Source organism: Pelodiscus sinensis, chromosome 3 (genome assembly GCF_052426305.1).
Source record: "Pelodiscus sinensis isolate ZL-2025 chromosome 3, ASM5242630v1, whole genome shotgun sequence".
Lineage (NCBI taxonomy): Eukaryota > Metazoa > Chordata > Testudines > Trionychidae > Pelodiscus > Pelodiscus sinensis.
The window spans coordinates 104278325-104303958 of record NC_143054.1 but is presented as its reverse complement, the minus strand read 5'-3'; the positions used below and the strand labels follow the sequence as shown (position 1 = coordinate 104303958).

The 25634-nt window shown below is 41.8% G+C and overlaps 1 protein-coding gene across 7 annotated transcripts in view; it reads right to left on the bottom strand.

Moving 5' to 3' along the window:
- Nucleotides 1-25634, bottom strand: part of UTRN (utrophin) — a 559106-nt gene that overhangs the window by 457904 nt on the left and 75568 nt on the right. For all 7 annotated transcript variants that reach the window (XM_075924350.2, XM_089777288.1, XM_075924351.2 and 4 more), the window contains one exon: nt 13640-13701. In XM_075924350.2, the coding sequence (XP_075780465.2) occupies nt 13640-13701 (62 nt within the window). The remainder of the gene's footprint in view (nt 1-13639; nt 13702-25634) is intronic.

Below are 25634 nucleotides of genomic sequence, written 5' to 3'. Positions count from 1 at the left end.
CAGCCAGAAAGGATGCGGGTCAGTGTCACTGATAGTGACTCAAATTTCTTTCAATGCATCTAGGGTTACTTGTCATGCAAATAGATTTAATCCAAAAAAAAGAGGGTGTTGGGCTATAAGATTAGAGGGGACTAAGTGTTCCTTCTCCCTGAAATGTATGCAATCGAATATAAGATCTAGCCCACTGAAAGTAGTCATACACTAGTAACAGCTCTCAGATAATCTGTTTACATCCATAATCTTGTGCTGCTAGCTTGCAAATCTGTGCAGTTTTATTAAAACAAACTACTTGTGTTGCATTTTGCAATTAAGCATCCTTTATTTTGCATTTATTACTAATAGAAAAACATTTCAAGTGCAATTAAGATGAAATAAAAAGGTTCACATATTCTCATTAAGAAATTTCCTTTTTCTTGATTCTTGCTTAGTTTATTTCATGTTACAGGCACTGTGCGATTTAATTTTGTTTTTACAACCTCAACTCTTTACAAGCAAAACACAGAATACAATGCATTTTAGTCTATAAACAAGATCACCCATAATCATAAAAAGCTACAAACAAAAGCCATTATAATAATATATTGGATAAATAGTGCCTGGTTACTTTTAGCAGAATTACTTGTAGCAGAATATTTAAGATGTTCTCCTCTCTCATTAACTTAATTGACGATGGCTTGTAATAAGTAAAACTACTGGAGAAAGGGTATGTCAACGGGGGGGGGGGGGGGGGGGGGAAGAATATAGGCAGAAACTCAGCCTATATTAAAATTCTGCATAGGAGAATTAAATCTGTGCTAAAGAATTACATCTATATTAAGAATCTGAGAATTAAAGAACAGCAGCAGTAGAATGAAAGAGTCATGATCCCCAGCTTCACACTAATGTACCTTAGAGCTTGTCTCCACTACACTGGTGATCAATGCTATAGCAATCGATCTACCAGCCATCGATTTATCATGCGACACAATAAATCCATCTTTGAGAGCTTTCTTGTCGACACCGATACTCCACCAGGACAAGAAGAGTAGCGGATATTGATGGGAAAGCAGCCCCCACCAATCTTACCACACACAAGGCACCATGCTAAGTACATCAACTTCAGCTATGATATTTGCTTAGCTAAAGTCAGGTAGATTAGATCGACAATGGGGTTAGTGTAAACAAGGCACTTAGGGGGCACCAGGGAAATGGAATGTGCTTGAAAAGCAAAGGTATAATTCTCTAATAGCTACGTAGGGGGACTCAAACAGATTCCAATATTTAAAGCACTAGAACTACGATAAGCATTAGGTCTCAGAAAGATCAGTCTTTTAGTTATATTTCCCCTGATAGTGTAAGTGACATTGTGAAAAGGTTGGGGATTTTTTTAAACCTGCAAAACTGTCCCGTTGGAGCACCCAGTAAGTAGTTAAGTCAAAATCAGACTTTCCCATAAAATTATGGCCCTGTGTCAACTCTGGTCTTGGAGGCATGAAGGTTAAATTGGGGGGAAGGGATCAACTCAGTTAGCCAAAATAATTTGATCATGCCCAATGCCAAATCATGAGTACAGTACATGGGAACCTGATGTGGGAAACAGTTCAGAAAGTGAAAAGGTCATTGTACAACAAACTATTGCGTCAACAAAATCTTCGGTTGCTTCCTAATTTCTAAGTTTAGACACAACTTGATTTACAGAAATATTTTTAAGATATGAAATAGAGGTTTTTTTTCCTGTTTATTAAGCCTCCAAATATATGCATGGAAAACCAGGCACAAAGTATATGAATGAAAATAAATACATTTTTCAGATCATAATTTAGCAAATTATGTATACTTAAAGTGAATCATATCAATATGAATAAGTCATGTCCTTTTAAAGAAAACAAAAGTCCATGCTTAAGTCCCCTTTTCAATATGCTTAATTCCTTTGTGGAATTGAAACCTCATTACCAATAGCTAAAATCTTCTGGTCTTTTTACCAAAAATAATTAAATACAATTAAATATCAATGCTGATGCTTTTAAAAAAATAAAAACAATCAAATAACTAATTAACTCCGCAGAAGACAAGTTAAGAGAAGAGCAAGAAAATTCATTGCGCTATAGTGCAAAGTTTAATTCAGCAAGATGAGCGATATAGGCTAAAGTATTTGTAGAACTGAAATAGTGAAGATCTTTACTTATAGGCTACGTCTTTACTGCACCTCTCTTGCGCAAAAGCTTATGCAAATGACGTGCAGATTAGCATACTGTCATGCTTATTTTGCATAATTAATTAGGGGTCGGTTTTACACAAGAGTCTTTTGCACAAAAAGGAGCGGTTTAAACGGCTCCTTTTTGTGCAATAGTCATTCTTCCTCATTTTTTCAGGAAGAACGGTTCTTGCACAACAGGGTTTTTTTGTGCAAAAAGGAGCCGTGCAAAAAGGAGCTGTGTAGACGGCTCCTTTTTGCACAAAAAAAACCCTGTTGTGCAAGAACCGTTCTTCCTGAAAAAATGAGGAAGAATGACTATTGCACAAAAAGGAGCCGTTTACACCGCTCCTTTTTGTGCAAAAGACTCTTACGCAAAAGAGGCCCCTAATTAATTATGCAAATGAAGCGTGGCAATATGCTAATCCACACTTCATTTGCATACGCTTTTGCATAAGAGAGGTTCAATATAGACGTAGCCACAGTGGCACGTGCTGCAAGATCTGTGATCCTTATCTGTATTTCATAAGGGACTTTGTATGTGCACTGTGCATCTGGAGCTCAAGAAGTTGAGAGTAGTAATGTAAAATATTTAGTTAATTACCTGATTAAACATGATGTTTAACTGATTACCCTATTAAACCAGGAGGCGGGGACTAAACTGGAGTGGCACCCCCAACCCAGGGCAGGCAGGGGCTGCTCCAGATGGGCTGAAGTGCCCCCACCCACAGGGGGGCCCCAGGAGACTGGAGCCACCCCTTGCCTATGGCAGGTGGGAGGCTTCTCCAGTCCCCACCAATTAACCATAACTGGTAAGCCACACCCATTAAGGGTGAGGCTTACCAATTAACCAGTTACCTATTCACATCCCTAGTTGAAAGTAGTGTCAGTTGGGCCATGTATGCTATACTCTGGCTTACTCATGCTTCAATCAGAGGGAATAAAGAGTTGGGAGGGCCAATCACGTCTCCCAGTTCCTTCTTATGAAAAACAGATAAGATCCAAAGCAGAAGGGAAAGAATGCAGAGAGTGGAACACATACAAGGATCACACATTTTGGAGAATCTACAGTTACCTCGCCTTCTTCTCAGGGGTGACTGAACAATTTTTATAGCAGGGATGCTGAAAGCCATTGAATCAAACTGTAAACCCTGTACACTATGAAAACTACTCCCTCCCTTTCCCCCAAATCACTCACTCTCCCCACCACCACCACTCACGTTCACCGGGCTGGATCAAGGAGTGGTGTGCTGGAAAGGGGTAAGGGCTCTGGGCTTGCAATGCAGGCTCTGGGGTAGGACTGGGAATGAGAGGCTCAGGGTGCAGGAGAAGGCTCCAAACTAGGGCAGAGGGTCTGACTGGTGCTGGAGACAGGCAGCTTGGGGTGCAGGAGGGAGCTTGGGGCTGAGATAGGCGATTTCAGTGTTTGTGTGGGGGGGATGCAGGAGACAAATCCAGAAGGGAGGAATTGGGGTGCAGGGTCCTGGTGGCACTTATTGCAGCTCCCAGCAAGTGGCTGCCAGGTCCATGGGGCCCCTAGGTGCATCAACAGCCAGGTGACTCCATGCATTGCCCTTGCGATTGAATGGGAGCTACAGAACTAGGATTCATGGTGGGGGCAATACATGGAACTTCCATGCTTTTCAGGGGCCACAGGGATTTGGTGGTTGCTTCTGGGAGGCATGTGAAGCCCTGGGCTGGCAGGGACCTTTCCTTAGCCTCAGGCCACTGCTGCACCTCTGACTGGAGCCACCAGGGTCTCTTTTCAACCAGGCATCATTCTGGTGAAAACAAGACACCTAGCACCCCTAGGAACATAGGCCGTGGGGCAGAGTGGCCTTGGGCTCCTCCAAGTGAGGAGCAGCAGTAAACAGGAAATCAAATGAAATGGGGGATGAACTATAAACACAGAGAGTGCACAAAGGCATGGGGCAAAGAGGGCCAGGCAAGGCAAGAGACAACAGTAAGCAGAAGAGGTCTCAGGTGGACTAAGGAAGGCAAGCACACAAACAAGGTGGAGTCAGGCCACAAGAGAGGCTGGCAAATAGAAAGTAAAGAGGGCACCAGGTGGGACAGGAGCTAGACAGACATCAGAAAGCAGGAAAAGCCCAAGCAGGACAGAGGAGATATACAGCAAATGGGTCAAGTAACAAACCAGTCCCCATGTGAAACAGTGGAGGGGTGGGACAAGCTGTAGGGAGGAGGGGGAATTACATAAGATGGGGAGCAGCAAACTGCAGGGGAAACTGATACCATGCAAGACACAGAGCATCAAACCATGTGTGTTGATCACCCACAGTTACAACTGAAATCTATGGGACCTGGGCTTTGACCACAGAAAGTGCTGTAAGTACTATGAAAAATGAGGTCCTGTATGTCTGAAATAAGGAACCCATAATTTTTTACCTCCGATCTCTGTCTCATTTTCCCATCTATGAAATGGGGATAATCACCAGCTGCATCTCACAAGAGTCTTGGGAAAATAATTTCATTAATATTGGCGAAACATTTGGACTCTATTAATGCCAGAAAAAAGTCCACGAGAAAATTTATAATTTAGTCTTCAAAGCAGGATCTGAATAGGGTGCAATAAATCATAACTGGGGCTACACACTGAATAAAATATTGAACAGCTGCTCATTAACTGAGCATTGTCCATTTTGTGTATTGCATGATGCAGCAGTCCTGTGGAAAAAACAGTATGTGATCATGTAATTAAAGGCCATCATAGTGCACACATACACAAGGTAGGAGTGGGATTAATTCAGTCATTTCCTAATTTGAATGCTTGACTTTGCAACCCTAATAATGTTTTTAAATTTAGTTTGTGTGTGTGTGTGTGTGTGTGTGTGTGTGTGTGTGTGTGTGTGTGTGTGTGTGTATTAATTATACTATAGATTAAATAAGAAGTAATAGAGGAAGAAGGAGGGAGGATAAGACAGGAAGTAATAACTGTTTGAAGAGCATACATTAAGAATAATGATTTTCACAATTATAACTAGGAATAGCAGTACACAATTAAAAAAAGCATTTTCCAGATATTCAATCTAAACCTTCCTGATAATTAGTTATATTATTTATAACTAATAGTCTCTTAGGAAAGTGAAAGAAGTCCTATAGGTCCTCTCTAATCCAGCGCACACTGGTCTGGCAACATCTGTGGTCCAGCATGATTTTAGTTAGCCAGATGCCCACTTATCATGAATGTTGCTAAGTTTCCCACGGTCCCATAAAGTTTGTTTACAGCCACCAATTCTCAGGTGTTCTGTGCTATTATTACAGCTCTCAGGTATTATTTAGCCCCAACTTACCCCTAAATGTCTTCTAAGAGCCCAGTCAGCAGTAGAAGTGTTGGTAATGCTTCTAGACATTATTGAACTACCGTAGTTTGGCAAATTCTCTGGTTTGGCACCAGTCAGGTTCCAAGGGTGCGAGACTAGAGAGGTTCAGCCTGTCTCAACACTGGACTGGACAACATAATAGAAAAGGAATACAGGCAGTCCCCGGGGTACGTGGATCCGACTTATGTCGGATCCCTACTTAAGAACGGGGGGAGGGAATCCCGAATTAGCTGAGCCCCCCCCCCCCCCCAGCAGACCAGGCTTTTCTCGCCGCGGAGGATGCAGGCAGCGGGACCGCCAAGACGCGCCGCGGTCCTGCCGCCCGCATCCTCCGCGGCAAGAAAAGCCGCTCCGCGTCTCCCTGGTCAGCTAGTGCGCTGCCCCCCTCCCCACCCCCCCCAGCAGACCAGGCTTTTCTCGCCAACGCCTGGGGTAGAGCAGCTGGGAGGCTGCCGGGTTGGTCCCACGTCGCCGAGGTGCAGCGCTACTGGACCAACCCAGCAGCACCCCAGCTGCTCTGCCCCAGGTGTCCCCAAGTCAGCCGCTGCTGAAATTGACCAGCAGCTGACTACAGGAAGCCTGAGGCAGAGCTGCTTTGTTCCCGGCTTCCTGGAATCAGCCGCTGATCAGTTTCAACAGCGGCTGAATCTGGACGCCTGGGACAGAGCAGCTTGGGTGCTGCCGGGTTGGTCCAGTAGCGCCGAGGAGCGGCGTTGCGGGACCAACCCACCAGCACTCCAGCTGCTCTGCCCCAGGCATGACCGATTCAGCCGCTGCTGGTCAGTTTCAACAGTGGCTGAATCTGGACACCAGTTCCGACTTACATACAAATTCAACTTAAGAAAAAACCTGGTCCCTATCTTGTACGTAACCCGGGGACTGCCTGTATTAAGGGACAAACTCCCCTGGCTTACATGTGTTGGTTTGTAGCTTTCCAGAATTTTTGCAATTTATAATTGTTTCCATATTTAGCTTTCATATCAAGTACATATTAATAAGATGAGGTTTTTTTCTTGTAATACCAGTAAGTGTACAGATTTAAAAGTATACACTTTTAGAATGAGCTGGATGATCTTCTGTATTTCGATAGTGCCAATTTCATACACTTGCTGAAGTTAGATGAAGCTGAGTGTACTACAGCTTTCAGTAGTTTGAGGCTTAGTAGAGTAAATTAACTGCCTTCTTTACCACTTAAACTATTTTAATTTAACTTTCCTTTTTATAAAAGATTGTATATGCAATCGGGATGTAATTAAACCGTCAGTGTAATTCTTATTAGAGGGACTGACAAGACAAGAGAACAACATTGTTCTAGACTGGACAGCAGTTTTTTAAAACTGTGTCCAATTGCTTTAATTAAAGTTCAAGCAATTTTTAAAGTGCATGAAATTACAGAGGCTATGAAATGGTGATATATAATATTTTCTGTCTCTGTCCATTAAATTATTTTACACAGGAAGTATAACCTAAATATTTTTCCACTCATTTACATTCAAATGAAGGGTGATTATGCAATTAATGTTCAAGTTCCTAGAGCTTGAACTTAGAATTACAACATTTCTCAGTTTTATATCCATTTGTATTTTCTGTGACATAAGACACGTAAACCTACCTAGGGAAATTCCCCGAATCAGGTGTGTATACTCCTGGTCATAGTAGCGTCGGGCAGTAGGAGATCCTCACTCCAAACCAGAAAATACCAGGTGCATACACCCTTGGTCGTATTAAGGGTGAGCATAAGAGGAGAACTTTGCGTTTCTGACCCTGGAAGGGATTTATATTGGAATACAGGAGGGCTATCTGCCTGGGGAAATACCCCGAGTCAACCATCTAAGTTGGGGTATGAACCCTCGGTGGTAGTAGTGCTGAGTACTACAGAAGGAGGCTTAGCGTCTCTCCCTCTGGGCCCAGAACGGGTTAAAGTCATAAGTCCCGGCAGTGGCACAGGCAAATATGAGATCTTAAGAAGTAAGGGAAAGATACCTTTAACAAGTATGAACAAATGCAGAAGGATGGTTTGGCAACAGCAGTTTCACTTGCGTACGCTGCAGCAGGTTAATTTGGGAGCATATAAGCAAGAGCTCGAGATAGGAAAAAGTCATCTAAGTGTAGCTGCAGGGCAATTGGAGAAAGTGAGGGGAAAACTAAAAAGAAGTAGAATCAAATTTTACAGGATACGATAAAAAGATTAATCCTGAAGCCAGGTGAGGCCCCACTGGATCCTAGCCATTGTGATGTAATTAAGGAGAACCTACAGCAAAATTTAGAATTTGCCAATAGGCCAGTGGCTGCAATTGCTTCTTGGGAGTGGGACAACATCCCTGAGTGGGAAAAAGATCCAGAGGAAATTTTAAAAAGAATAAAAGTAAAGAAGCTAGAATTTGCAATTAATATAGCATGGCTTAAATAGCATTCCACAATACTAGCTTCCTAAATAAACGAAAAAGAAATAGAAAAATAGAGGAAACACCACAGACTATCAAGCGGTGGAAAGCTGCTCTGCAGGCAGAGTAACCGGCTGTCTAGACATATGATTTGCTTGAACAAGTAAAGCAAGAAAATGAGAAATTAAATAAGGAAACTGTTAAAAACCTGGAAAAGGAATGAAGCACCATCCCCTGTTATAAACAGACTGCAGGCACTTTCACAGGACCTGAAGAGTGGGGACAGAAACAGAAAAGGTGGCCCTGGCCAATTTAAAAGTTTAAATGGGGTCCACTGCATTGTAACCACAATCATATGAGGGGCAAGCCAAAAGAATTAAGGTTAGTATTTCCGTTCTTCCCTCGTATAAGATCTTAATAGTACATGAAAAATAAGACTAAAATTGATAATAAAAACAAACTGGGCACATTGGTGCAAAAATTCAAGAAAAACCCCTCATGAAAAGGAGAAGAGGCATACCGTATCTTTGGAACAAATACTGCAAAAGTTTAAGCGCGGCCCAGGGCCTGACAATACCTTGCCAATCTTTTAAGCAAATTGATGAAATATTTATTGGTTTATAAATCCTTAATCTCAATACAAAAATATATACTGCTGTTGTCTGGCTGTTATGAAAAACCTGTACTGCGGAGTTTAAAAATTATTAGCTGACTGCAGAAATAAACATTTGAATTTACCCAAGTAAAGTATTCAGAAGGTATTATGGCTAATTTAAAAGCCCGCCCTTCTTCCTATTAGTAATGAACAAAACTTGTGTCCGTGGAAAGGGACTCTTTGTGAGAGAAAGCAAAATTAGGCACAGGCAAATATTTAAACTAAGAGTGGGTAAGAGGTTATGGAGCCCTGTGTCTGGGCACAGAAGAAGGAATAAGGTAAAGCAATAATTACCGGGAATGAGGAAAGTTTTCATTTGAGGAACAAAGCAAGTGATTAGGGGTATGAGAAGGTGAGAAGTTGACTCCGACTCCTTGGGAGTGTCGAAGGAATTAAGCAATTGTTGTAATGTGTTAAAAGGGCCTGCTATTCAAAATTTCAAGAGTATAACACGCACTGTCCTTTGTAGTAAATTGTCCAAATAAAAGGCATGGTATGTAACAAGATATTCATAAACACCTACTTAAAGAAATTTAATGCTAATGTTAGTGCTAACATGGAAGTAAATTTAGTATACTCTTTGAGAAAAAGAAAACTTTTGGGGTTTGCTGAAATGATAATTGGCAAATACTCAGTGCTAAGTAAAGGAAAATCACTATAACAGTAAAGCTTCTCAGTTACCACACGTGAATAATTTGAAGCTTCACCACAGACAGACTATTAAAAACCTGATCTGCTGTATAAGAGAGAAACTGAGGCATTCTACCCCATTAATTTAATAAATGAGCAGTGAAATGATTTACCTGGAACCCACAGAGAATGGACATTTCTGAGGGTTGGCTGCTTTACAAAACAAAAGCATAAGTAATTATTCGGTAACAGCAGGCTAATAAAGAAAATCAGCAAAAATACTTGTAACAGAGAGAAGCATTTTAAGATATAATGTGCCATCCCCACAGGGGTAGAAAATGTTTTCTTTTTTCTTTCAGAACATCAGAAAAGCTGGTACCAGCTGAGGAGCAACTAAAACAACATGAATTTATTGTTGCGACAAAAACTGTGTTTTGTGTTTTTATGTCTTGTGATGTCGGTCTTACTGCTAGCATTGTTAATAATTGTGTTTGGAAAGGGGGAATACTGGATTAGGCAGAAAAGGATTAATAAGCATTTTAACTATATTTACAGGAACCAATATGCAGAAGGGGCATTGGATGAGAATTTCACCCACCCTCTGGATTCCCCTGAATTCTACAGGCATGGTATCTCCTTTTTGTTGGGAATGTCAGGTTGCTCCCTTTTGGAATAAAGGGCAATGGATTTTAATTATAAAGACACACCAAAGCCCCTACAGTCAAACCAAGCGAGATTTAGCAGACACCATATTAGGAGGGGTTGGTGCTAGAACAGGGATTATGAATACAGTTGATTTAGAGGTAATTAGAAATAAATTTAGTGCCTTATCAAAACTACAGGAGAGTCTCATACACGAATAAGCAGATACCAATGTACATTTGGTACAAATAGGCTGAGGTAATATGAAAGCAACATGGAATCTGTGGAAGTGGTTAAACACCACCACTTGGCTGGAACAGCTGGAATTGGGAAATAAGACTGCCTTCCTTAGCTATGGGATGCACCAAAATGCGAGTTCTTAGTTTGTCATCACTCAAACATGAAATGTTCTGGGTAATATCAGGCAATGTTAAAGTACTGGAACACCTTTTAAAACAACAGAAAAGATCTTTGTTTGATATTTATAAGCATGAATGGATACAGTATGTCTCCAGCAGGGTTAAACCTGAATTCTTATTAGGAGAAATTATTGTCAAAACAGCCCACCAACAATCTGTGGAGGCAGAACTATGGAAAGTCGGTCCACTACCAAAATTGGCCAGGGGATTTTTCTGGTTACCCCGTATTAAGGGTCAGCAGGCTGGGAAAGAAAAAGAATTATTGGACACACAACAGTGTACAGAGTGGGACCCTCGCAAATGGCTATGCCTCTCCCTACCTGCCACCACAGCACCATGCAATAGGGATACATTGCTAAGCACATGCATCTGGGATGAACTAAAAAAATGTAACCCATGTGGTATATAATGGGCAATGGGTATGTGTTATATCTTGGGAAATAATATTTTGGGAAGATGACAGCATTAGCCAGCCAGCCACCAGTAGATGAGTGTAGATGCAATGCAAGCATCTTATACACTAAGAATCACACTTATTACCTTCCCAAGCTAGAAAAAACGAGTTCTTCCCAAAGCACTGTAATTGCCCCCTTGGTTAACTTCTCCATTTCCATTGGTTTAGACTGGGGGGAATTAGTTGATCATTTGCTTCTAGATGCAAAAACCATGCAGTTCTTACAAGGAACTCTAAAGGATGTGGGAAAGCGAGTTCTTCAAACAACACATGCAAATGGGGATAGGTTTAAAATTGCTGGTCCTGGGGGGGGGGGGGGGGGAGTATACTGTCAATTATGCTTTACCCATTAATAATTGTATTGGTATTGTCCTGCATTTGCCTAATTGGAATGATATATATGTGTTGCTGGACAAAGAGAATGTTTGTTAAATTGCAACCACAAGCTCAGATTGCCTCTCAATATGTAGCCATGAGAAAATTATATAAGATATGACCCACTCAAGAATTGTTCTTGAGGAGTCAAAAGGGGGATGTGTTGGAATTGAAAGTTTTATTCTTTTTATATTTGTATTTTAGGTTTAATAATGTAGCAATGTAAGGTAACACATTAGATATTTCATTAAACCAAGCCTTTTAGTAAGATATATATTTCTTGGTTTTAAAGCTTAGTGAGTTTAGTAAGTAAAGAGACAGAGTTTTTGGTATTGTGTTTATGTTAAGGGATTAGAAATATTGAAGACCCGGGCCTTCAATATGAATTGTTTTGATTAAGGTTTAAGTTACAATGCCTTTTGCTTTTTATAAACACTGCTATTTGTATACCATTGAAGGTCTCTGTGAGAAAGACTGTTTGTGTGAATGAGAAATGTATCATCATAAAGGTAAGGTGTGAAGGTGGGTGTCGGAGCCAGATGGCCAGGAAAGGACCGGGTAACTGTAAAAGACAGACTGCAAAGAGACAAATTGGCGTCAGAGGAGCCATCTGTGCATACCCACAGTCAAGAATTGATCAGATTGGCAGATTGACGACTCTAAAGGTGAAAGCATCCCTAAAAACAACTAACTGATTAACAATCCAGGGCAAGATGAACCTCTTGGAGATGTTTTGTGAATGATTAACATCAACAAGATAACATCCCGGTCACAGACTGACACAGCAAAATCCACAGACTTCAACAGGGAAAGAGGATTATAAAAGCAGGGTGACTGGCTATGGGACTTTGGGTTCGTCTTGCCAACAACTCCAGAAGAGCATCGGATCGTGACTAACAAAAGGCCCTGCTCTCCCTCTGTGATTGATCAGGCTGGCCACTAGATTGATCCAGACTCTGGACTGGTAACTATAACATCGTCTGGCAGCACTGGGGAGTGTGAGTGAGAGAGAGAGAGACTGAAAAGCATATGCTACTGTTGTATTCTCAATAAATGCGGCGTACTGCCTTCTCCCCTATAAAAGATCTTGTGTGCTTCATTTAAGCATAACACTCTCATCTACACATTTTTATCATGAAGCATGCCATGAACCCAACTGTGATTGACAGAAATTAAATTTTAAGCAGCCAGAATGATTTGACTATATATGAGAGAGAAAGAGAGATTGTGCATCTGAGTCCATCCATCTGTGATTCCATTTGTTCAAGAATGCCTCATATACGGTAACAGCTAGAACCACGAAATTTGGAATACAGCTTCCTCTTGTCATAACTTAAAACAAAGTAAAGGTTTGACAGGGCTAGGACAAAAGGATGCGCATAGAATATGATGGTTTCACATCATATGGAAAGGGAGGAGTGTGAGAGCTGGACAGTTATACTCACAAATGATGACAGAGGGGCAGCAAGCATCCCAGCCCTGAGGAGAAGCCTGCAGGCAGGCTGCATGGCTCCTGCCACCCCTGGGGAGAAGCCAGTAGGTGGACCATACACCGCCATCTTCCCCACCCTGGGCCAGACCCTGGCAATGCCAGGAAACTCTTCTAGTATATTATACTGCGATTAAAAAAAATGAAAACCTTGCATTTAAACAATTTATTGTAATTACGAGTGCTGAGGGGAAGTAATCAAACCTCTACATTCTGCAAACAAAGCCATAACTTTGAAGTCTATGACAGGGGTGGTCAATCCATTCCGGCCAAAGAGCCAAGTTCCAGCTGGATCCAGCGCGAAGAGCTGGGGCAAAAAGTTGTAGAGAAAAGAAAAAAAAAAAAAAAAAAAGACTGGCCCTTTCAGGTTTTTTGGCCTCAGCAGGCTCCCGTTGACAACCACAGCCTCCATATTGGAGCCGCCATTTTGCTCTGGATGGCTGCCCTTCCCCAGTGAGCATGGGGGAGCGAGGAGGCATGGGCTGTGTTCGGGGTATGGGGGCAGCTTCACGAGCTGCACTGACGGGGAGGCCAGGGGAAGAGCCACCCAAAATAATAAGCAATGCTCCCAATAGGTTTTAAGTGACAAGAATGCACTAGAACAGGAAAGCAAAAACGACTCAAACTGGCATCATTTTGTGGACCAGAGTGGAGGTTCACTGAGTATTTTATGTGTGTAGATAGTAACTGAGCATCAATATAGCAGAGGCTAGTTACTAGAATCCACTCTAATACATTCAGGATATTGTATGCATAGTCAAATTTCAGCGTGCGAACTACAAACTGAACACACACTGTCAAGCATAAAACTGTAGCTCTTAATGCCTGTATGACATGGCTGTCCATCACAAAACAACAGGAGTATATTAGTTGAAGGAGGGGAAGAGGTGGCACACTACCAGTGTTTTACTTAAAACACATACTTTGCTGTTACACGCTTTACTATGTTTTTCTGAAAAAGCTCTTCAACATTTTGACCCAAGTACACTTAGTACATGCTAAAAGGTCTTGAAACAAAACATGGTTCCTAGCACTGACACTGATCTGGTTCTTACAATATTTGAAAATTATTACTACCTTGGAAAAGCGAGCATTTATCCATTTTGTAAAGGTTTTCTTCTGTACATCGTTGTGTTCATCTAGAGAAAAAAAAAGGGGGGGGGAGAGAGACAATAAGTTAATATTCTTTAAAAGGTTCCAAATAAGAATGCAGGATTAACCTCTATAGTCCAGCATGATGTACATTAGCCAGATGTCCACTTACGAGTGTGAACAAGTTTCTCGCAGTCCCATAAAGTTTATTTATAGCCACCAGGCTCTCGGTGTTCTGTGCTGTTATTTATCTCTAATTAACCCTTAAATGTGTTCCAAGAGCCTAGCAAGTGGTGGAAGTGTTGGTAATGCTTCTACACAATATCAACCTCCCGTGATTTTGAAAAATTCTCTGGTTCAGCACTGGTCAGGTCCTGAGGGTGCCGGACTGGAGAGATTCAACTTGTACTTCAATCCAAGCTATAGGACAATACCAAGACTCCAATACATCAACTGTGGAATCTCTAGTGTTCCAGTTAGACAATGAAACTGGGTGTTTCTCAAAGTGATGGGGGCTGCCAGAAAACAACAAATGAGACAGTGGGCTCTTTGCTGGTGGAGCCTTTCAGTACCTTGTTACCTGAAGGTGTCATTCCACCAAGGCATTCACCAGGTGTCCCTTGCTCTGTTAATCAACTTTTGATGCCACTGATCTCATTGATCTACTAGTTTGGGAAATTATAATAGAAAAGGCAATGACAAAATAGCTATGTCTATATTTACAGTATTCATATTTCCTTAACCCTAAGCCTGGATTAGAACCTGTGCTAATACTCGATCTTCTCTTGGCAACAGAATAAGATACGGCAATTCACTCATGCTGATTTTTAGCTCGGTATGAGAGGTGCTATTGACATGGTTTCAGGCCTTCAACGAAAGCAGATGGGAACACTCTGAAGTGGTTCACTCCTTTTAATATGGGAGGATCTAGGTTATTATGAACTATTGCACACCCACTCCATGACCCATCATAGCAGAGGACTATGTGATTCTACTTTGTCCACTTATGCCACATGCGAAATCCATGAAATTCAATACTACAGCATTTACAGTGTTCTGCATTTTCTTTTAAATAAATAAGTGATTTGCTCAGGACCTTAGTCATAGGTGAGGTCTCACGACCCTAGTCATAGGTGAGGACTAGCCGCTCAGACTTTACCCAGACAGGACAGAAATTATTTATGAAACAAGTCTGCAACTTTGGGGATCTTACGAAATTTAAGTCGGTCACAGGATGACTAGATTGAAACCAGGCTCAAACTATGTCAAGAGAACTTTTTTACCATTTGTCCCATCATTAGCAAGCATAATGCCGTTTCAGATTCAGATTTGTGTTTCAGTTTTTTTACACTTCAGTATCTTTGATATCACATATTCAGACTAACACAATGCTATTTTGAGTTACAAATTCAGCCTGTTCTGAAGGTTAAATTAATCCAAAGCACTGACCTCTGGATTTTCAATTATGGTAGCAGAAATGTAACAAAATTAGAAATCCCTATTTGTGTAGACTGAGGCATGTACATTGTATTTATCACAAATATCTCCCCACATCACAGCAATACGATTTTACTGAAGCAGGGGGAGGGGGAAATGTCCTCAGTTTTTCTGGATGGGAGAAGCAATATCATTTATTTGTAATTTATAATTTATTATGTGTACTGTAAAAACATCGAGATTCTCCCCTCATCCATATTGTCATCATAAAACCTATAAACATATTACTTACAAACAGAAACCACTGAAGTATTTACTTCCAATTAATGGAATAATAAAAGTGTTACAAGTGCAATAGGATTTTACACAGTCACTAACATAGCCAGCCCTGGAGTGCTGATCAGGACCTCTGGGCATTACCATAATATAATTACTGTACAATCATCTTAATGACTGCCTTTATTTGAAAAGATAAGATTGTTAAGCAAATCCACTCCCTTCTCTTGCAAATATGACTGACATTAACAGGAATCTAGGAGGAATGAAAGGTTTAAGGGATATGCAATAATATTTGTAACCTTTCACTTCCATACAAGAAATGTAAGGGTTTAACAAGTTAACCAATAAGCGTCAGCTTATCGGTTTCTGTTACAGTTGTCAGTCTCCACATGTGAAAATGAATTTTTTTTAAATGAAACTGAAGAGAGCATAAAGCTCTCAGACACACCAATGATACTGTGAATTAGACAACAGGCCCTTTTCAGACACCTACACATATCAGTCAGTTCCTCCACTGTTTTTACCTAACGGCAGTGCTGAACTAAAAATGTCAAGCAAAGCATCATAATACCTAGAAAGCACCTACTGTAAGTCAGATGGCAGACTCAAAAGGTTATGGCTAGGAATCCACTGCTGTTTCATTAAATCATGTAGGTTCTGGCGCTAAACTCCTGCATTATCATTCCAGATAGTAAAAGGGATACAAAATGGAGGCGAGCATGCAGGTAAAAGTTAGAGTACAAGGAAGGTCCAGTGATTAGGGCTCTAAGCTAAGACTGGGGAGAGCTGAGCAAAAGTTGTTAATCTATCACAGACTTCCTGTGGGATCTTGGCAAGTCACTTGACCCCCCCTCAGTGCTGAGGTTAAGAAGAGGCCAATTAGCTGGCTACAGAGATATGAAAAAGGTAACCATGAAGTAGATTTGTATAAAGTACAGAGTAGATATTTGCATTTCAGAGGGAGGTTACACTAATATTAAAATAGATTTGCACATTCAGTTGGGCCCCATTGCTCACATTTTCCTTTTTTAATCTCTCTAATCCAGAAATTATTATTTGGTTGACTTGCATTCATGGAGGTGACTCACAGTTTTAAGACCAGAAGGGATCATTACAAGCATCTAAGTCTAATCTCCCACATAAACACTAGCCATAAAATTTCACCAACTCCCACATAAAACCCATCTGTGTATGAGAATGAAAAGGCATTCAATGGATGTTGATTAATAAGTGAGAAAAATATAACCATATACATTGGTAAGGGGTGGAGGAAGGCTTAGTAGGCAAATAAGGACTATAACATGTAGATTTCCAAATCTCTCAACTGACAGCTTTTTCACCTGGACTTCTATCAGTTATGACAACAAAAGGAACAAATCCTGTGGACTATATTATGAACAACCAATGATCCAGGGGCTGTTGACAGACTGCTCAATATTTCAAGAGAGAAAAGGCACGGAAATCCACTCATCTCCAATCTTTCTGCAATACTCTGTTACCATCTTGATCATATCTTGTATTTTTTATGTAAATTCTGGAAAAGCTATAACTGCTGACTTGTAAAATAGAACTGATACAAGGTATAAAGAGACATTTTGGTATTCTATGACAGAGTTGCAATTTCCTGCTTGAGAGACTTTTGCAGAGAAATGCACACTACATTGTAACTGGAGTCAAACAACTTGAACACCAGGCTTAAGTAATAACTAAGCTTCAACAGCATGGCAAGTAGTATTAAACTACTGTATGCATAAAGGAAGCCACATCAATCTTCACACGTAGCTTACTACAGAAGCAAAAGCTTATAGGTTCATGCTACAGACTAGAGACACTACACGTATTCCCCTCCCTCCACCCCACTTGCCTGTAATTTTTTTAGCAGGCTGGCTGGCCAGCAGCCCAGCTTGGTTCTGGCTTGTGATGGGTCCAGGATCTACTCCTGCTGCATCTTCATTTAAAACATATTAGGAGCTAGGAGGACAGGCAGCCTAGCTCAGTTCTGGCTCTCGCCAGGTCTGGCAGCTCAGCCTACATAAGAACATAAGAACAGCCATACTGGGTCAGACCAAAGGTCCATATAGCCCAGTATCCTGTCTACCGACAGAGGCCAACACCAGGTAACCCAGAAAGGGTAGACCAAAGACAATGATCAAGCGATTTGTCTCCTGCCATCCCTCTCCAGCCTCTGACAAACAGAGGCCAAGGACACCATTTTATGCCCTGGCTAATAGCCTTTTATGGACCTAACCTCCATGAAATTATCTAGCTTCTCTTTAAACTCTATTATAGTGCTAGCCTTCACAGCCGCCTCTGGCAAGGAGTTCCACAGGTTGAATACACGCTGTGTGAAGAAGAACTTTCTTCACCTCCTCCTCTTCTCCCCTCCTCCCACCGACAGGGGCTGCTGACAGCCCACGCTGCTGCATCTTTATCAGAGGCAGTAGCACTGAGAGACAGGCAGTTGGTCAGCAAGAGAAGCTGGTTTTTAAACTGCCCCCCCTTGCAGACTAGCTCCCACCTGGCACCCCATGCTGCTGCCTCTGGTACCAAAGGCAGTAGCACAGAGTGGCAGGGAGCTCCTCAAGAGTGGGGCTGGAGCGCACTGGCTGTGGGCCCAGACCCTGGGAACTATACAATAGTTGACTAATTGATAAGAATTCCTGAGGTTACTCTACTATTCAATTAACTGATATTTAACATCACTAACACCGATCACTCTTGGCATAAAGCCCATGAGATTAGTTCAGAAGAGATTACAGGCAGTCCCCGGGTTACGTACAAGATAGGGACTGTAGGTTTGTTCTTAAGTTGAATCTGTATGTAAGTCGGAACTGGCATCCAGATTCAGCCGCTGCTGAAACTGACCGCCAGTTCTGACTTACATACAGATTCAACTTAAGAACCCCAAGTGTCCCCAAGTCAGCTGCTGCTGAAACTGATCAGCAGCTGATTCCAGGAAGCCCGGGGCAGAGCAACTGGGGCGAGAAAGCCCCGTTCGTAAGTGCAGATCCGACATAAGTCGGATCCGCGTAAGTCGGGGACTGCCTGTATAGTCAAACTAGAAAGGGCCCAAGAGAGCTCACTGTTTTAAAGTGTCCCATTAGTCAGTTTATAAAATTTGCTTGTGAACCTGCCACCAGTTTGTTTATTGTTGCAAATCTTGATGTGTGGGGGAGGACTACTCATGGTAAAGAGCTTTAATTTAGCATAAAAGACTAGAGAGAAAACTTTCCTGAATAGTATTTTGTGTTAAATATCCAAGGAAAAACATTATCACACAAACTTATACTTAATAGCCATAAATTTGAGACAGATCAGAACAGCAGTGATAAACACCTTGTAGTCTGTCTAAAACTTGAATTATTTTCTGTGTGCCTCAGAGACAAAAGGTATCTCAAGATAACGTTACACAACAAATATTAGAGAACTCTTCAAAACAAAAAACATTATTCTTTTCACCTGAAAAGATATACATGTTGCCACGCATATTTCAATAAGAGAAAAAAAAGAAGTTACTATGTATGCTACAGATACGTCAGAAGTAAAAAAAATGTAACAAGTTAAAACCTGCTCCAGTCTAGCTTAGCATCAATAAGATTTAGTATAATGATACAGAAGTAAAATGTTAATGTAATACTAAATACCATGCCACTAAATGTCTCTCTCTGATCTAACAGCCTAATCTCACAAAGTGCTCAGGCTCTTGAGTGCTGAAGGAACACTCAATACCTCGCAATAACTCAACACAAGGAATGTTAACTAACATGTAACCACTGGAAATTTCAGCCGTTACATGTTTACACGCAAGGGGACAGGCGACAGCAAGTGCTCACAGGGAGCAGACTTAAAAGCTCACATCTGCCTTCTCCATTGTCAGAGGCAGCAGTCCAGGGGGCAGGCAGCCCCACAGGCGCTGATACACGTGGGGAGCTGGCTTGAAAATCATTTCCCACGTATACCGGCTCCCCCTGCTTCTCCCCTCCTTCCCACACTGCTGCTTCTGTACCAAATGTTATCAGAGGCAGCAGTGTAGGGGAGGAGGATGAACACAGCTCTGCTGGAGCCAGTGCTTATGGGGAGCTTGTTTTTAAGCCAACTTCCCCAAGCACCAGCTCCCTTTTCCTTCCCCCTCCAGGCTACAGTCTCTGTGAGAGACAGGAATGGGGGGGGGGGGGGGGAGGCAGCTCCACAGAAGCTGCCATGCACAGAGATCTTAAAAGCTAGCTCCTCACAGATACCAGATTCCAACTCCCATCCTCACAGATACCAGCTCCCACCTCCCGCCATGCCCCGCGTTGCTGCTCTTGGTTAAAAGCAGCATTTTCCCTCTGTATAGTAAAGCTTCAAAGCTGTATGAAGTCAATGTTCAGCTATAAACTTTTGAAAGAATAACCATAATAATTATTTCCAGCCTCCATTCCCAAGGCATTTGTAACCGAAGTTCTACTATACCTTAGCCTGTATTGAAACGTGGATTATTTGTTTGTCCCAAGCCTACCAAGCAACTCAGATGTCTCTGAATCCCTGATTGTCCTCTTCAGTTTTACCTCTCCCCCAATTTTTCTGTTGTCTGCAAGCTTTATCACTGATGATTTTATGATTTCTTCCAGGTCACTGATAGAACAGCCAAGAACTGAATCCCAAGGAACTCCACTGGAAATGCTCCCACTCAATGATTCCACATTTACTGTCACATTTTTAAATAAAACCACCAGTTTTAAATCCATCCAATATGAGCCATGTTTATTTTGTATCATTCTAGTTTCTTAATCAAAATGAAACATCAAACACCTTTCAGAAGTCTAAGTCTATCACCTCAATGCTATTCCTTGCATCAACCAAACTTGTAATTCCATGGAAAAAAGATGCGTAGTTACGTTTACCAAGAGATATTTTCCTTAATCCTTGTTGACTACCATTAATTGTATTACTTTCCTTCAATCCTTTACTGAGTCTCATATCCGCCATTCCATTATTTTACCAGGGGTCAATAGCAAGGTGATAAATTAGGACAAGTAGGTGACAGACTACTTAATAGTGAAGCACAAGGCAATTTTTAACATCCCCTTATTAGTTGAAGGAGACTGGGTCCAAAATCCTCATGCAATGCTTTAGGAAAGCCAATATCGGCACCCATCCTCCCCCCGTTTCCCCCCCCCCCACACACACACACACACAAAAAGATTGTTACAAGTATCCCCACATGCTATAGTTTGAGCAAAGGCGTTTGGGACATACTGCTCTCTTCAGTAAGACCCTTTCACTTACCTCTTTGCTAGAGAAAGGTGCTCTGTGCTGTAATGAGCAACAGGCCCTGGCACAATAACATCTGACTATATAAAGCATATGCATAAACTACCTTGGTCTAGGGTACACTTGATTCTCGAGGAGCAGGATGCTGGACTAAATGACCACAGCAAGACCCTTCAATCCTCAATAGTCTATAAATGTTTCCCAGGACAAACTATATCTAAACAGGGTGTTAAAAGAAAGGAAAGAATTAGGGGTGTAAAAGGTTAACCATTCAACTGGTTACCTAGGGAGTATTAGGCTTACTGGAATACTTATCGTGTAACCAGTTGGAGGGCCAACTGTACCAGGCTGGAGCAGTCGTGGCTGCTGCACATGTGGGGGATGGGCCAGCAGGTCCCTGGACCCAGCCATGCCAGCAGGACCCTGGCCCCAGCTAGGCTGAACCAGCAGAACCCCAGCTTCAGCTGTGCCAGAGTAGCAGGCCAGCAGGACCTCCCAGGCCCCGGCCAGAGCAGTGAACTTTAGCCCCAGCTGCATCAGAGCATCCTGAGTAGGATTCTGGCTCCAGCTCTGCCAGAGCAGAGGTGGCATATGTGGGCCAACAGGACCCCAGAGTGGCCTGGGGAACAGGCAGCCTCTGGCCCTGTCTGCTATCTGCTATCTGCCAACAGTTAACCAGTTTAATCTGTAATATTGTAATTGCTTAACTGGTTAACAATGTTCATGGTTATTTACATCCCTAGAGAAAATACAGAAATGGAACTTGAAGTCAAAAGAAAGCCAATTCTAGACAGACAGAGCATTATCAGGACTTTCAAATGACTTCAAGCCAAGGGATTCCAGTAGAAGGAATTTTGTATCCACATTCCACTGTCCATGCTTTACTTATTTAGATGGGACTGTGGTAAAGTTGAGTGAGTGTGATCTCGATTTCAAATACCATTATTCTCAGATGCTAAAGGTTTTCCTAAAGGAAATGTATAAATCAGCATCCCTTTTTGTCCACACAGAAAAAAGGGGCCATCTAATTAATGCAAAAGTCTGGAAGTCAGACAACTCTCCTGTAGCTTCTGGTGACAGCTTATCTAAGTCAGTCAGATCCACAGAGATAGGGTACAATGGAGAAATTTTCTTAGCAATTTTAAAACATCTTAAGAAATTTTTAAACCAGTTATAACCATAATGTAACCGCTGAACCAGTTTTACAACTAAGGGTATGTCTATGCAGCTTGCAACAGTAAGTCTCCAGCCCCAAGTCGGCAGACTCAGGCTTGTAGGTGTCATGCTACCGCGATAAAAATAGCAGTGTAGTAGCTGGGCCTGGTTCTGAAGCATAGGGAGGGGAATGGGCTCTAAATCTGAAACCACAACTTAAAGCTCTATCTAACAGCTATTTTTAGTGAAGTAGCACAAGCCCAAATCTGTTGATCGAGGTTAGGAAGCTGGCTGCTGCAGGCTGCCACAGGCTGTGCATGTGTACCATTAGAGGACTAAGTAAAAGCTGTCTTGAAACTAATTCAGTTTAAAAAAGAGAGATAGACAGAGAATATCAAGGCAACATTAAAACCGGATGATACAATTTTAAATTGGTTATACTGTTTCTCCAGTAGGGGACAAGCTCTGTGTGCTTTGGCATGCACTCCTTTTACAAATTAATACTAACTGTCTTACAGGAACACCGTGAACATTGCGCAACAGAGTTCTGAGATCACTGACTGGCACATTTTTCATCTCTCCAGACCATGCTGTGGATGCAGGATAGTCACCCTGAAATGCTGATGAATAACTATTGATTTCCATCAGGTGCGGTACTGGGCTAAATTAACATGATGAAAGTCAAATAAGCTGAAGGATTGCTGGACAATACAATCTTTGCTGGATCACATCTGCTCCCTTCCTTTTGAGGATAACAAATCTAGTTGTAAGCAATAGGGATCAAAGGCTCTTACTAAACATGAGTAGAACTGAGTTTGTACTACAGACTTCCCTCTCTGACAAAAGGGAAATAATGACTAAAACAGTAGCTACTGTTTAAAGGTTGTATCTTTATGAAAAACAAGTGTGTCAGGAACTACAGAAACAAGATGCAAACCATGGCAAAACAGAAACTGTTTTGACAGATTAGTTGATAAGGGAGGAAGCCTCCAAGGGTTACCCCATGTGGCAACTCAGCAGCTTAAATATAGGAGGAGTCGGGCTGCCTACTCCCAGCTGGGACTCCCCATGAACAGGAGCTGCAGCCGGATCAGCCTCTGTTCATGGCCAGCCCATTTGTGGGCTTCACGGCTGCCTCCCCTGCCTCCCTAGCCCTCACTACTGCCTCTGATTGAGGCAGCAGCACAGAGTGGGATGGGGGGCACAGCACTGCAGGGACGGTGCTGGGGGGAAAACCGGCTTTTAAGCCAACACCCAACAGCACCTTCTCCTGCTTCCCCTCCTTGCTGCCTCTGACACAGAGGTAGCAAGGAAGGGGGGGAAAATGCAAATAGGTGAGTAGTCAACTCAACTACTCGCATACATCCCCCTACCTTGCACTGTGCATAGTTTTCTAATTAAAACACACACTCCCCCTCCCCCCTCCCTCGCTCCCCCTCCTTTGGAAAATTAGCTTATTAAACACTAGTAAACTTCCCTTATGGTGGGGGAAAGCACCATAGGCTGGCTGGCTCCATACTCCAGAACAGTTATGTGGTTGATGTAACATCACAATACAGAGCAGCACCCTTGAGAAGCAGGAAGTGATCCCAGTAGTGACTGAACACTGCAAAACTTTAAAACTTTTTCTCCTACTTAGGTAATTTGCTTAACGATCCTTTCATCTGGGTACTGGAGCCATTCAGTACTCACTGCTGAAGTTTATTACATTTTGACAATTCTCTTTGCAGTGAAGCCAAAAAGCCTCACATTAAAATATAGTAATGGGTACTAAAATTGTGTTTATTTAAACAACATAAGACACCATACAGAGAAAACTGTGCTTCAAAAATGGGAAATACTATTAAGTGGGGTGCCTCAGGGGTCAATGAATATTTACTTTTCTCTCACACACTCTCTATAAACCAGCAAGATAGAGAAACCTGCTAAAGATCAGTTAAATTCATTTCATACACATTTCCAGAAGCAAGGAACAATAAATAGGAAGTGATTTGTACACACACTGGGCAGACCTTGAAGTTCAATGGTTAAAAAAAATAAATGAATACCTTTTTCGTTAGCTGAAGTACATAACTAGAAGGATCAAATGAATAGAAAGATCAAACTAAATCAAGAATATTATTTCTAAAGCACTGCAATGTCATAGCACGTCTCTAGAGAAGTGTCTCAAAATACTAGCAGTATTCTGAAACATGACTGTATCAAACGGCCACAGGATGATCTGCTGAAATATTATGTGGCCAGTAAAACCTAGGGATATTAAATTTTGTTTAATTAGCTAATCGAGTACTACATTTAAAAGGCAGAGTGGGGGATTGGACACAAGTTTTAAAGCAACTTTTAAAGCAGAGGTGCAGCATTTGGGACCAGGCACAAACCGGGACAGCTGATTCCCAGATCACACCCTGTCCCCCGGAGAGACAATGCTGGGAGGGAACTGGCTTTTGAGACAGCCCCCCCTAGCACCGGCTCCTGCTTCTCCCCACCCCTTATTGCCTCTGACAGAGGCAGCAATGGGCGGGGAGGGAGAGGGGAGAAACTAGTTGAGTACTTCCTCCACTACTCCCTTACATCCCTAGTACAAACCTTGCTAGAAATACTCAGCTAAGTTTGGTCACCACCTTAAAAAGAAACAACACAGTTATAATAAAACCAACTCTGACACAGGATTTAAATGGTATTTTTACTTCTCTTCATGGCTCCATCAATATAGTTTAGGAAGGCAACACAGTTTAAAATAAAACATTACACAGCCAGAGCTATTATAAGCAACTCCAGTGCTACTGTCAATCATCTCTGCATTACGCGAGTAAAAACAATGAACATTTTAACTGTCTGCTAACCTGTGTCAACACACTATGTAAAATTAAAAAATATTGCCTCTTGTAGTAGTAGCTTACCAATCTGTTGGCTGGTCACTGCAGTTTACACACAAAAATCACTGAATCACTATATTGTAAAAGTCTCTCTCTCATATATATATATAATGGTTACTCCATTCTGTGTTATACCTTAGACCCAAACTTTGCAATAGGGACTCTCCACAGTGCATCCTCAGTGCAGAACCATGAATACTGTGCATCATATTGCATTAAACATATTTCACTCAAAGTTTTCAGAGCAAGACATATTTTTGCATTGCAACACAGACCTGAATTATGGAAGTTGTCCAGGATTTGGCAGCTGAGTAGGAAACACATGAGGCTTCTACTACTCAGGACAACATGGGAGGAAGTTTTGGTGTCTGAAAAGTGTAAGCAACAAAATCCTCAACTGCCTCCTGTCCACCAAATTTATTCTGAGATTTATCATATCCTGAGTCAGAATTTAGTCAACTCCATTTGCCTTATCACTTAATGAAATCACTCAAGATCCTAACTAATTTTAATAATTCTTCTATGATCTCTCTGTTGTTTTTAGTCATCTTTCTGGTAATGAGTAGTACAGAAGAAACCTCAGAATTATAGACAGGAACCAACCAAACCCATTTTGGCCTTGTCAACCATTTTTTGGCAACAAATCCCAGAGAATGTTTACAATGCAACATAACAAAAGTCGCAACAAATGCCCAGTTGAGAGAGAACAACAACAAAAACCTTACACCTCTGCAAAGGACTTCTCTCCCCCTCTCTTTATTGTCAACAGTCATGTAGTGTGTACTTCAGCAAATAGTGTGTCGACTTTATTGACACCCACCCCCCAACCATGTTTCCCACCATAGCCAATTAGCCACTTCGGCCAGCACTTTGAACTCTGCTGCTCTGCAGCCACAAAACCACATTAACAGATATGTCTCTCTCACCTGCAATGACCAGAAACTTTAAAATCCATTTACTAGTTTCAAGCTCATTGTGTA